Source organism: Myotis brandtii, unplaced genomic scaffold (assembly GCF_000412655.1).
Source record: "Myotis brandtii unplaced genomic scaffold, ASM41265v1 scaffold395, whole genome shotgun sequence".
Classification (NCBI taxonomy): domain Eukaryota; kingdom Metazoa; phylum Chordata; class Mammalia; order Chiroptera; family Vespertilionidae; genus Myotis; species Myotis brandtii.
In genome coordinates, this window is record NW_005365155.1 from 3,207,950 (window position 1) to 3,221,675 (window position 13,726).

General features: G+C 50.3%; 1 protein-coding gene across 1 annotated transcript in view; it reads left to right on the forward strand.

The window, feature by feature from the left end:
* Nucleotides 1-12,296, forward strand: part of SYNJ2 (synaptojanin 2) — a gene marked incomplete at its 5' end in the record, with an annotated part of 68,620 nt that extends 56,324 nt beyond the window's left edge. The window contains 6 exons of the mRNA XM_014545041.1: nucleotides 20-509; nucleotides 2,026-2,157; nucleotides 3,626-3,735; nucleotides 4,808-4,916; nucleotides 7,289-7,440; nucleotides 8,878-12,296. Of these exons, the coding sequence (XP_014400527.1) occupies nucleotides 20-509; nucleotides 2,026-2,157; nucleotides 3,626-3,735; nucleotides 4,808-4,916; nucleotides 7,289-7,440; nucleotides 8,878-9,540 (1,656 nt within the window). The remainder of the gene's footprint in view (nucleotides 1-19; nucleotides 510-2,025; nucleotides 2,158-3,625; nucleotides 3,736-4,807; nucleotides 4,917-7,288; nucleotides 7,441-8,877) is intronic.
* Nucleotides 12,297-13,726: the final 1,430 nt, after the last annotated feature.

Sequence of the window (13,726 nt, forward strand, 5' to 3'; positions counted from 1 at the left end):
GGGCCCTTCCGCGCGGCCTGGGGACGGACACAGGGGCTGCGGTGCCGTTTGCCCGGCGATGGGGTGGGCAGCGTTCGTGTGCAGGATGATGTGTGAAACGGCAACTAGGACTGGAGACGTCGAAACCTACTTGAAAGCAGTGGTTTTGAGGATGTCGGGGCTTCGCTTTGGTCCCTGTCCCAGGCATGAATGGAATTCGGGGCCCGTCCCTGGGGTCACGTGGGCTCCCGTGGTCTACCAGCAGGTGGGCCGAGGGGTCCTGACACCACGGGGTCGAGACAGGCCCCCCCTGAAAGTGATGGCCTTCCACCCTAATCGTCTGTGGCTCCCTTGTTCCCAAGGGGATATTCTCGAAGAGGACGAAGACTATTTGGATGAACTGAGTCAGCCTGTGGTCTCAGACAGTGAGCTGGGCGGGGACGACCTTGCCGATGCCCCCAGCTCCATGGCGGCACCGCCCAGCAAGTCACCTGCGCTCCCCAAAAAGAAGCAACATCCGACCTACAGAGGTAGCCGGGCCTTCCCTTTCTAACAGCCTTGGGCACGAGATCGCTCTCTTCTCAGCCTCTCTGCATGATGCCACAGGCAGTGCGCCGCCCCATGAGGGCGAAACCACGCCGTCACCGCAAGCGGCGGGCATGGGGCTCTGGGAAGGCGGCAGCTACCGCCACGCTGGTTTTCTCCGGTGATTTGTGTTTTACAATTTTTGGTGCCCCTTTAATATCCCAGATTCATGATAATTCCCATTTCTCCTGTGTATGCAAATGGCCACAGCTCTGAACTGATTTTACATTTGATTTGATTTTTCTCTCCCAAACTTTTCTGATTCAGTCCTGGAAGAGGCATGTTCAATATCTGTGTGCTAAGTTGCTGGTCTTATTTTCTTATAACATTATATTGTTATATAGTAACAATTTTATACATTATATAATTATACATATACATATATATAATTAATGATACCAACATTAGCATCATTATATCACCATTGACTGAAAGGCGTGTGGATTGAACTGCACGTCCCTCGATTATATAATATAGTTGATTCTTGAATAGTTTTTTGAAATATATTTTTATTGATTTCAGAGAGGAAATGTGGATTGAACTGTACGTCCCTAGATTATATAGTATAGTTGACTCTTGAATAGTTTTTTTGAAATACATTTTTATTGATTTCAGCGAGGAAGGGAGAGGGAGAGAGAGATAGAAACATCAATGATGAGAGAGAATCATTGATCGTCTGCCTTCTGCTCACCTCCCCCTAGGGATCGAGCCCACAACTGGGGCATGTGCCCTGACCTGGAATCGAACCTGGGACCCTTCAGTCCATTGAGCCGAACCGGCCAGGGCCAGGTGCCTCTTTGAATAAAGACTAGAGCAACAGGGGCTATGTGGGCTGCCCAGCCACCTGGTGGGTGTCCAGATGGATTTGAGGGATGGGGTGTTGGAGCCAAAATGAATGGACCAGGCTGTGTTGTCGTGTGAGAGAAGACCTGAACTTGTTCTGCGTTTACATGTGATACATGCGTGTAATGAAACACAAGCAGCACTTCCTCGTGCTGCTCTGAGCCCGGAAGGCTTTGGCTGGGTGCGTCAGGGGGGCTGAGTGTTTGGGACCTGAGTGCCCGGGACACCCACACGAGGGCTGTGGCTGGAGGCTGCCCTGCTGGCAGAGACGTGCGATGGTTCTCAGCGTCCCAGACAGTTGCCTTGTGTGTAGAGCCAGGGCTTTAGAAGGAGGGCTCTGGTTTCCGGCTGCCGCCTCTACTCGGTGCGGACGTCTGGGGGTGGTTTCAGGAGGAAACTCCTCTCTGTACTCTCACATTTTCGGTGTCTCTTCCGTCTGGGCAAGTCTTGTTGAGGTTCCCTGAGTGCTCCCAGCAGGCACTGGGTCCTGCCCTCTCGGGCCGGCAGCCAGGGGGACACTTCGGCTCCCCCGGGGGGCCCTCCTGCCCCAGGTGGCTCCGCACACCTGAGCCCCACCTGACTCACCTCCCTCCCGTTCCGTTCCGCCGTGTCCTCCAGATGACGCCGCCCTGGTGGAGTTAAAGCAGGAGCTGGAAGCCGTGGGGGACCGCCTCCGCTCGCCAAGTAGGTCTCTGTCGGTTCCCAACAGGCCGCGGCCGCCTCACCCGCCGCAGAGGCCGCCCCCTCCAAGTAAGACCCGCTGCCTGGGCTCCCGCCTCTGGGAATGGCTGCGCACCTCCTGCACCTCCTGCTCCTGCACCAGCGGCTCTGCATCACCTCCCCGGCCTCCGGGCCCACGTGCGCTCTGCCCTCTGCCCTCTGCCTTCTACCCGCCTTGGGCCTCTTGTCTTAAATCCATGACATTTGAAATGGGAGGTGCAGTCGGCGATCCTTTGTGAGGCCGTCCTGGTCCTCCTGTGGCTGCGCTCTGCTTCCGGCTGCTTCTAGCTGCTTCCTCGGAGAATGGGTAACCGGGGCCTCAGCCAAGAGAGGGCGCTTTTTAGCTTCTCCCCCCAGCCCCGCAGCATCTTCCAGAATCTTCTCCCCTTGAGTGCTGGCTCCCCGCACTGCCTCGGACCTGCAGACACGCTCCTCCCAGCCCAGGCCCCCAGGAGAGGGTCCTCCTGGCCCCTCAGAACACAGTGCTTTTCCCACCAGCCTGTCATCAGTACCTGATACAGTTGGGACGTGCTTCTCATCAGTTGCTAGTTCCCTTTGCAGTTTACTGCCCCCTGTGCCCCCCAGATTGTGGCCATTAGACCTAGATTTTGCTAAGACTTTACTTTCAGAATCGGGTTCAACTTGGCTTATGCTGCTTTCTCATCAGTTGCTGGTTCCCTTTGCTGTTTACTGCCCCCCCTGTGCCCCCCAAACTATGGCCATTAGACCTAGATTTTGCTAAGATTTTACTTTCAGAATCGGGTTCAACTTGGCTTATGCTGCAATAATAATCAATGGCAAGCTAGTTGATACTCAGAAAATAAAGTATAAATAAGAACGTTAAATGCTATATATTTCTGTGGAAAACGTATAAAAATAGGTCAATATAAAAAAGAAGTAAATTCTTAATTTCACTTGACTACCTAGAGATAAAAGCTGTGAATCACAAGACTTCCAGCCTTCCTCCAATTATGCATATCGACATCCTCAGGCAACTTCTTATTTCCATGTTTTTTACAAAGTTGGTAACTTTTTTGTTTGGTCATTTGCCCTTCACCTAATGTCTGTGTTGTTGCGTGTTGTTCTAGAACGTGTCCTGTTAATGGCTGCACGTGTAATTCAGCATAGAGCATCCCCTGCTTTGGGATTTTTTTCGATTTTTGCCCACAACACATTTTAAAAATTTGGTCCTCGTCACAATAGCGTATTCTAAACCGCCTAAAGCGAACTGACCTCTACACCACATGCGAGTCACCCAGGATTTTAGGTTCACATTTACGTTAACAGTGACATGGAATAATGCTTTTCCAGAGAATCTGTGTTCACAGCAGGAGCTGTTAGAGGGGGATTCAGGGCGCTCGCGGCCTCTGATGCCCACAGCCAAGCACGCAGCCCCTCACTGCCCTGCGCTGCTGCCTCGCTATCCGCCGCCGCGGTTTGGCCGGGAAGCATCGGTGCCGTCACTGAGGTTAAGACTCTGCCTTGTTGGTTTTCACAGCAGGTCTAATGGTGAAGAAGTCGGCCTCGGACGTGTCCATCTCCGGCACCCACGGGCAGTACTCGATCTTGCCGACGGCAAAGCTGCTGCCGGGCGCGCCTCAGCAGGCGGTGAGTCGCTCTGCGTGCGGCTCGCAGGGAAACGGAGACGTGTCAGATCCCAGGGGTTGGCCTGTGGTTCGTCCTCGGCCCCTCATCTCACCCGGGGTCACTCCTGTTCAGCACATACATCGATTTCTACCTCTCTAACCCTCTAACTGCCCACTGACTCACCCCAAAACCCCATAACTTAGTGGCATGTTTTTTATGGGCTTTTAAATGGTCGTGCAGGGCATGGGAGAGAAATCACGTTGATGAAAAATCCAAGTGTCCCGTGTGGTGGGATTGTTGGCCTCCAGACTCACCTGCTTCTCTGTCTCCCGACGCCTGGCTCTGACCGTGGTGTGCAGAGCAGTGCGTGGTGGAAGGGAAAGTAGGAGAAATTCCGATCCATTGCTGGACAAAATTATGATGACTCTGGGGTGAAGGTAGCAGAGAGAAGAGGCTAAACCAGATCCAATGGCCTAAATAACACAGGTGGGGCACTAGGAATAGGAGCAGTTCTGGAGGGTGGAGAGGTGGCGCTCCAGAGGAGGCTCGGGGCTGCTGGAGACGGTAGGTGGAGGTCGGCGGAGTCGAGGCCAGGAAGGAGGGAGGAGGCCTGGGTGCTGGGTGGAAGCTACTGGGTCCCAGGACAGGGACAGAGGGCGGGGCCCGATGCCCATGGGGTCCCAGCAGGGGGTTCACAGGCATGAAGGCAGGTCAGCAAAGGGGACCCTGCGGTTTAAACGGGTGAAGAGGTAGAAGAGGCGCTTTGAAGTAAACAGATCTGGAAGGTGTTTTAATAACTCAGCTGGGCCGTAAAATGCCTTCTGATAGGCTTCTGGCTCTTTCCTGGTTATCGAAAGGTTAGAGGATGGCTTGTCCACATTGCAAAAACCGGTGAGGGTCCCCACTCAAACACTGTCGCATTCCTCCTCTTGGTAGCACGGCTCCGGGGAAGGGGCTTGAGGACGCGGTCAGACAGGACTGTGTGTTCATCGCCGGCTGGCGGCCCAGGTGCAGATCAGTGGGCGGGGAGCTGGCCGGTGCGGCTGCTTCCTGCCTGTGTTAGTAACGCTTCTCTTCCTCATCTGCCCTCAAGCCCAAGGCCAGGACGGGGATCAGCAAGCCTTACAACGTCAAGCAGATCAAAACCACCAACGCCCGGGAGGCGGAGGCCGCCATCCGGTGTCTCCTGGAGGCCAGAGGCGGTAGGTGCTCCCGGGGCCTCCTCCCGCCGGGGAGCTCCTGTTCTCCTTTTCATCTTCCTGCTAAACGGGGCCGAGAAGAGAAAATAATTCTTTCCTAAAGGCAGTATTAAACGAAAGCTCCCATTAGCAACATTTTGTAGAATTCCACTACTGAGATGTACTGTCCATTTAAAGTTATATATTTAAAATTCAGTAAGTATATACAAAGAATCCCAGGGTTGTTAAGAAGTACTTAAGGGAGAGATTGACCTAAACAAAAATGAATGTTGGAAAAGGATAGTGCTCCAGGCACTAACCCATCCTGCTTGAAGAAGGGGGAGTAAGGTACACATCCCTGTTCCGGACACAAAACCCACTTTTTAAATCACCAGCAACTGTAAGTTCTTGATGTCAAAGAGCCCACAATTAATTTAACTGCCTGTTCACGTAATTGCTGTCACTTCACTTAACCCCCGTTAGTCATGTTTTACCTTAGAATCTCCCCCCTGCATTCACATCACTGGTCACTAACTTGTTTGGATTTTGGAAGGGGAGAGAGCATGCCCTCTGAAAAGCCACATGCAATACAACTGACTGTTGTTGATTTGTTTTCAGTCTGGATATCTAACTTATTTGGAATTTTCAAATAACATTGAAAGAGGAAAGAAAGTATGAGGATGAGAAACACTGTTGTAGGATAACATCATCTCAAGTGGTCTCTTTTTAATTTAAATTTATTTTCAAATAAATATTTATTAAACATCAATTTATATTTTTTAATTTTTTAATTGATTTTAAAGAGAAAGAGGAAGGGGGACAGAGAGAGAGAAACATCAATTTATTTTTCCATTTACTTATGTGTTCATTGGTTGATTCTTACATGTGCCCTGACCTGGGATTGAACCCTGTATCGGGATGACACCTAACCAACTGAGCTACCTGGTCAAGGCTGTTATTTATTTTTAAATATAACTATAATTGTATGTAACAACTCAAGGGTCCACCAATGAATAAAACATGGTGTAAACATACCATGGAATATTATCCATAAAAATAGGATGGAGTACTAATACATGCTACATCATGGGTGAATCTTGAAGATAGTATGCTATGTATACACACACACATACACACACACACACTGCATGCAGAACAGACAAATCTAGAGACAGAACGTTCTAGTGTTTCTAGGGCTAAGAGGGGAGGAAATGAGGAATGAATGCTATGGGTATGTGTGGGGTTTTTGGAGGGCGGTGATGAAGATGTTCTGGATTAGACAGTGATGGTTGCTGAACTGTTCTTTAAAAGGGTATATTTTATGGTGTGTGAGTTATATTACTACTAGAGGCCCAGTGCACAGATTCGTGCACATTGAAAGTAAATTAGTTAGAAGGTGTCCGGCGGGGCAGGACTGGGCAAGATGGGCCAGGCATGCCCTGGAGCCAACCTTCCATGGTCCCTCCCCAGCCTGCCACACCTGGGGCGGTGCCAGGGCTCGAAGGGCACCTGCAGAGTGAGCTGGGTCCCTCTAGCAGGTGGGGTCCCTCGGCCTGGCCTGCAGGGATCGGGCCAAAACTGGCAGTCAGATATCCCCCTAGGGGTCCTGGAGTGTGAGAGGGCACTCTGCAAAGTTGCTGTCACTCCACAGCTCCTGCATTGAGCGCCTGCCCCCTGGTGGTCAGTGCATGTAATAGCTACCAGTCGAATGGTCAGGCAGTCGCTTAGGCTTTTATAGATATAGATATATTTTAATCCTCACCCGAGGACATGTTTAGAAAGAGGAAGGGGGAGAGAGAGAAATATTGATGTGAGAAACATTAATTGGTTGCCTTTTGTACATGCCCTGACCAGGGATCGAACCCACAACCCAGGTATGTGCCCTGACTGGGAATCGAACCAGCAACCTTTCGGTGCACAAGATGACGCTCAACCAACTGAGCCATTCCGGCCAGGCCATATTGCCTTTTTATTTTTTTATTTTTTTTGTTAAGGGTATGGATGTGGAGGCAGGAGAGGTTTGAACTTTGAAACCTACCTGGAGTTTGAACTTAACATTTTCTTGATCACGGGCCCTGCCGAGGTTTTAAGGAGCTTTAGATCATCTCCCATGAGAAGCGCGCACGCATCTCTGCATGTGATGTCAGGGCGTCACTGATCCCCCATCGAGACCACTACAGACCCAGCTCACCATCCCTGCTTGGGAGGTGAGCACGAGAAGCTGGGGCCAAAGCTAGCTCGTTGGTCCTGACAACCCTCAAGCATCTTTTTTAGAAAAAAAAAATGAAATATACTGCATCAATAAATTACCCTCAGAACGTAGTTTATCTAAAGATTTCATGGCGCAGCGAACTGCCTGGTCCCGGGCGCTTCAGCCATGCACTTGTGTGTTTCAGGCCCCCCAGGGGAGGTCCTAAACGCCACGGCCCCGAGGGACCAGGAGTCCTCCAAGCCAGAGCCCGCGATGGGGGCAGCCCCGCTCCTGCCCCGCCGGCCCGCGCCCAGGGTCCCTGCCATGAAGAAGCCGACCTTCAGGAGGACCGGGAAGGTAAGAGCTGGCAGCAGCCGCCTCTCACCCCTCAGTTGCTCGAACGTCTGGTGAGACAAGGTCCCATCTCTGCTGAGTCTGTCTCTCCATAAACACTTGAGTCCCTGGACGGCCCCATCCTGGAGGAAGATGCTTGGCAATTGCTTTCTCCTCCGTATCCCTGGCTCTGGCTGCGCGGAAAAGCCAGGGACTTCTCGCCACGCCAGGAACGGCTTGGAGGCTTGGCCCCACAGCGAACCACGGGGGGAGGCCCGATTCCACGTGTTCCCGGAACTCCCGTCTGTGTGTGGTCTGTGTCGTGCGTGCAGGGTTCGCGTGGACAGGTCTTGTTTGCGTTAGAAGAACAATGACGGGGTCCTGGCCGTGCCGGCCTGGGACGCGGGCCGTCCCACCGCTCTTCTCGCCACTTTTCTTGCAGATTGTGTTCTGCTCTGGCTCCCAAGCCTCCCCGCCTTGCTTGCTGCTTCAGAGACATGAGTTTGTCAGGACAGTAGCAGCCCAAAGACTGGCACCTCTCGAGGCATCTGGACCTTCCGTTTGACCTCAGTGTTCTGGTGCCGGACACTCGGTAACCCCTTGCCGGTCTTGACAGATGACCTCTGCTTCCCCTGTGGACGTGTGAGCCGGGGCCTGGGCGCCTCGTGCATACCCAGCTCGCTGTCTCCTCTGCCCGCTTTGGCTTGTGGCATCTGTCATTTTCCTCCCCCCCCCCTCCCCCCCCCGTCCTTGCTATGTCTTTTGTCTTAAAAGCCAGGAGCAGAAATGAGTTCATTTTCCCAGCCCGCTGCACAGGAGCGGCGGCGGGGGCTGCGGGAGGGGCTGTGCCGGCCGCGTGTTTCCTAAAGGAGCGAAGGAAACACTGAAGGCCGATGCCCGAGTGCCGGCGGCCACGCGGGTACAGAGCTTCCTTCCGCCCCGCGCGGCTGTTGTCCTTGGGGTGGTTTTGAACTGGAACCAAGGAAGCGAAGTGTCCGTGTAAATGTTTCCGTTCTTCCATATTTAAACACCAAGATTCCAGGAGCCAGCGTACCGTGCGTCCTTCGGTTAGCCCGACGCCGGGACGTAGGTGACTCCGCGTTTGCTTATCTGTGTGTGAATTAGCAATGCCGCGGCCTCGATTGAGAGCTGCAGCGGGGTTTGCTGTCAGTAAGCAGAGGGGACACCCCTTCTCCTCAGGGAGCAAAGGGGGCCTGTCTCGGTGACTCCTGTGGCCCTGGTTTTCAAGTTCCCACTCATCTTCCATTGGCCCCGCGGTTCTCCTGGTCAATGTGTGTGTTTCTGCCGTGTTCTTCCACCCCCGTCACATGGCCGCATCCCAGACATTCTCAGCTCTTGCATTTGCTAGAATGTCCCCCGCGGCTCCTGGCTGACGCTGAGCGCGGACGCCCGAGCCCCACGCTGGCTTCTCACTCACTCTCTTATCCTGCCTCTCCCCAGCCCACATCGCCGGAAGAACAATTCGGGCAACAGACTGTCCATTTCACAATCGGGTCCCCGGAGACGAGCCTCGAAACCCCTCCTCTTGTGACAGTCCCTCCTGTTCCCAAACCAAGAACCCTTCTGCCCGGGAGAGGCGCCGAGAGGAAGCCCGAGCCAGACGACGCCCCTGCTGGGGCCACGCCGCCCCTCGTGGGGGTCCCGCCTCTAGTGCCCCCGAGGAGGAAAAAGTCGGCCCCCGCCGCCTTCCACCTGCAGGTGCTGCAGACCCACAGCCAGCTCCTCCAGGACCTGGCCCGCAGCGGCCTCCGCAGCGACGGCCCCCCTGCCCACCAGCCCGATGGGGGCGCCCAGACTGATGGCCACAAGGAGCCCAGACTAGAGGCGGCCTCCCTCCTGGGTGATGGCCAGGACCCCTTCTGGAGCCTTCTCCAGCACCCTAACCTGGTGAACAGCGCCTGGCTGTCCAAGAGCTCTGAGCCCCTGGACGCGGGGACCAGGAACCTCAGGAGGGCACACACAGCCCCACTGCAGGTCAGTGGCTCGGCCGCGGAGGAGCCGCCCCCGGAGCACAGGCACCAAGACCTGGGTCACTGGGCCGCCATCAGCGACACGGACAAGAGGACGGTGCTGCAGGTGTTCGACCCACTGGCGGAAACCTGAGTGGGAGCCGTGGACAGCGCGCTCTCGCAGAACGCCTGCCTTCCTCCTCAGGTATCGCTTTATAGAGAAAAGCCCGTTGGCCTCAACCCCCCGTCAGAAGAGACATCTATGTAAAGGCACTGAAGCAACATTCGTACTTCTGCCCCCTCTTGTGTAGTTTACAAAAATCGTGTCTCTTATTCAATAAGGTTATTGCTCAGCCACCGAGGTATGTTTTATTCCGGACGTGTGCATTTCGAGTTTCCTCTCAGGGGCCTGGGAAGGAGACCTTCCTGCGAGAGTCCGCGTGTGGGTTTTAGAAAAGGGAATTAGTGGATAACGCCTAAGTTCCCTCCCGTCGAATTTTAAATGGTTGTTCCATTTACGTGTGTCTGTGGTGTTTTTTAATTTCGTTTGTATTTTACAGATTCAGAGTAATTTTTTGGTGCATCACCCGGGGGGTGGGTGCATAAAGTAAGGATCACACTGAAAGGTAGTTGGGACCATGAAGAGCCGTACCTGCCCGCATCGCACCAGGTTAGAAAAGTCAGAGACAGAAGCAGCAAAGAGGGCAACCCAACGACTGGGCTGCCCATTCCCTGGTGTTTGTTTATGTGCGTGTCTGTATTAACCTTGACCGTGTGGGAGACGGTGTCTGTACTCTTGGGGCCCTGAAGCATATGCCATCAGCTTCACCCGAGCTTAACCCGGCTAAAGACTCCTGTGTCCTGTCTCCGACATGCACGCCCCATAGACTGCTCCAGCCCTGAGCCCTGGTGAGCTGCGTAAGCCAGTGTTTACACGCTATCGAGCCCCTTTTAAAGGAAACCTTGTGAATTCGTCTCTTCCCTTCTAGTCTGTACCTGGTAAACGCACACATGTGAGAACGCTGTGATGACTGTCTGCTTTAGCCTGGTCTGTGGCTGCAGCGTCAGGAAGGAACGCACACCTGCCCCTTTTGCATAAGAAACCCAGGCAGCATCTCCGGACTGGCTTCTCTAGATGTCTGTTAGGTCTACTTTTTACCTGCGTTTTCCCTATACGTCTCCAACACCACTGCTGGCCTATGAAATCATTTCAAAAGAAATCGCCATACCGCTCCACATTGAAAAAACAATGTTGGAAGGCCTAGAGTTTCATTTGGAGCAGATACGATGTTTTTGCTAATTCACTGGCAGAAATCTTAGTGTGTCACATGCCATACGGAGGAGCCTTTCATGTCATAGGGTCACACAGCAATGAGTCTGGGCTACCCCTGAGGTGACCGGGGAATGCCTACACTCAATGCTAACGGTTGGGGTGGCAGGGATGGTCTTGCCCAGGGAATACCACTCTCTCTTTACTGATCAGACCTCTGGGTGTTCAGAATTATTTCTCATTACCACTATCAAGGTACACTGCAGATCATTTACATCTGGCACTCAAGACAAAAAACTACCACATCATTTCACTTCATCTGAAAACTGAGCAAAGAAAAAGGCATTACTGACCCATCGAGATAAACAGAATACACGAGTTGACATGTCAAAAAAAGATGGTGTTTCTGGCCCAAGGTGTTAGGACACCTTCTGTAGTAAGTGCTTCATATTATTTTTACCTCTCTAACAAGGGCAAATAAATAACATAATCCTTGAACATGTTAGCGGAAGCAAGCAAGCAGGATGGGCAGCAGGCTTGGAGAGGTTCAATGATTTGCAGCATTCAGTTGCTACTAGAGAACAATTAGAAATAGAAGCAAAGATTTCTTGATGCAATCACTCTTTTTTTCTATAACCTTTTTTTCCCACCAAAAGGAGGTGAATTTGAAAGCAGATATATGTAACCATCAATTAGAAAAGCAGGGGAAAGTCAGTACCACAACAGTTGCTTGCAATGCTGGGAACAGGCCTAATTCTCAAGTTACTTCTTTGTTCTAGAAAACCAGTAGCCAGTGAGTGGTACAGGAACTGAATCTCAGTGGAGACAGGTGCTCGTCACACAAGTAGCACTTAGGAATCCAACAGGAAGTAGTAACACACAGAACTGTGTGGGCCTCGGGACACAGGCCACAAGAAAAAGGACGAGTAGTTTAACATGAAGAATTGAACAAATGTTATTTGATCACAGGTGTTCACGTTCAGTGAACAGCACATAGAGTGGGTTTTGAGTTGATGCATGAGGCTCTCACACCAACTTCCTCTTAAGAAGACAATTAGCATTGCCTTATTTATTTTTTAAATTGAGGCTTCATAGCTGTAGGTTTCCTAGGTTAGGGGCAGGCAGTTGAATAACCTCCAGTGAGCAGCTGCATCCGGGGATGTCATTCTGTGGCGTTTGTATTTTGGGGTTTGTTTTGATGCTCCCACGCAGGGCTTTTTACTGTGACCTTGTCGTTTATTTCATTACTTTTCTGTAAGACGTTGCAGTTCACTGTGGTCCCGTGTTTTAGGCAAGGCACTTTACAACTCAACACACTCTCTGTGACTCCAATCGCTGTCTTCCCTTGTACAATGTCATCTCCGACTTCTTGGCTATTTTTAAAATTTATTCCAGTAAATTACTGGAATTAGGACATCTGTCTAAGCAATTCCTGTAAAAGTGTTAAAGTTGTTGAAGTTCAAGACACTTAATAGAATTCTCCTGATGTGTATAAGCAAAGTAATGTATTAAAACATTCTCTTTATAACAAAGTGATTTATTTCATCAGAAAGGAAAGCCACAAAAATTATTTATTGACTGACTGGCAATTAATAAAAACCCTGTAATGTTTATTTGAAGTGCTCATTTGTACTGAAATTGTAAAAAAAAAAAATCTATTAAATGGTTTGTCTTTGTTTTGTAATTTGCCTATTTCTTATTAGATATGAAGAGAATCTTGGGCTAGCTTTTTTGGCTAGCCTTCTGTTCTGGATGAAATGTGACTACTAGTTATTCCTTTGTTGAGTTTTGGGTTTGTTTTTGTTTTATTTTTCCAACCATCAGACTGAGTTGAAAAAGCATAATTTGGTTAAGAATTTGTGACTTGAATAATGCCAGTAGGGACCACTATGACACCATACATAATAACTTTAAGCTGTAATATTTAGAAGATGTGAGATGCGAGAATTCATTTTCTGTGGGGTCTTATAGCAAACTTGCAATCTTAGACTGTAGATTGGTTTGAGTGCATTACTATGTCGAGGCAGAAGAGAGTAAACTATGTTCAAGTTCTGTCTAGGTTGGTTTCAGCTAATTAATACAAAAAACGTATTAAAAATGTTCTCCGATGACTTTCAGGAATGAGAATATACTGACAATCTCGAAATAATAAAGATGGCTAGTCCTTCCTGCCCAGTAAGTACCATTTTGAAGTCCTTTGACCTGATTGCACAGCCCTGGGCTTGGTTGGGGAGGAGGAAACCGCTGGTTATGATACTTTCTTTTCCAAGGTCGTGGGGGAGAGAGGTTTGACACTCCCTTACGAGGCCAACTGTTTGTGTCTATGGAATCACCTCTAACTCAGTGACGTAGGAGAGTACAAATGAGTGATTGTGAGCACATGGCCAGGGAACATTTGAGTGGCGAGGATTAAGGATTTGACAAGTAGCGAAGTGGATTTATGTACATGGATAGGATGTTAGCATTGGGAAAGAACTTCAGAGGACCTTAAGTGACAGTTTAGGATTTTATTTTGTAGATAATAGTGGGTAACAGAAACCTAAACAAATCTGTGTTAGAGTGGTTATGATTATAGGCTTTGTAGGCCGGTGTGGATCAATGGTTGAGCATCCACCCATGAACCAAGAGATCATTGGTTCAATTCCCCATCAGGGCACATACCTGGGTTGCGGGCTTGATCCCCAGTAAGGGGCGTGCAGGAGGCAGCCAATCAATGATGTCTCTGTTTCTCTCTCCCTTTCCCTTCCTGTCTCTCTAAAAATCAATTTAAAAAACATTTAAAAATTTAGCATGTGTTATTTAAAAAAAAAAAAATTACAGGCTTTGCCTGGGCTAACAGAAACTCTTCAAAGCACCTGGAATATAGTTTATAAATGGTGTGTGTGTGTGTGTGTGTGTGTGTGTATGTATGGGGGGGGGTCTTACATTATCTTCCTAAGAGATAGTTGGATGTATAATTGTTCATATTGGTCTCTTGTGATCTTTAGTATTTGTGTGTTATCAGTTGAAATGGCTTCTCATTTCTTTTTTTAAAAATCTTTATTACTGAAAGTATTACACGTCTCCTTTT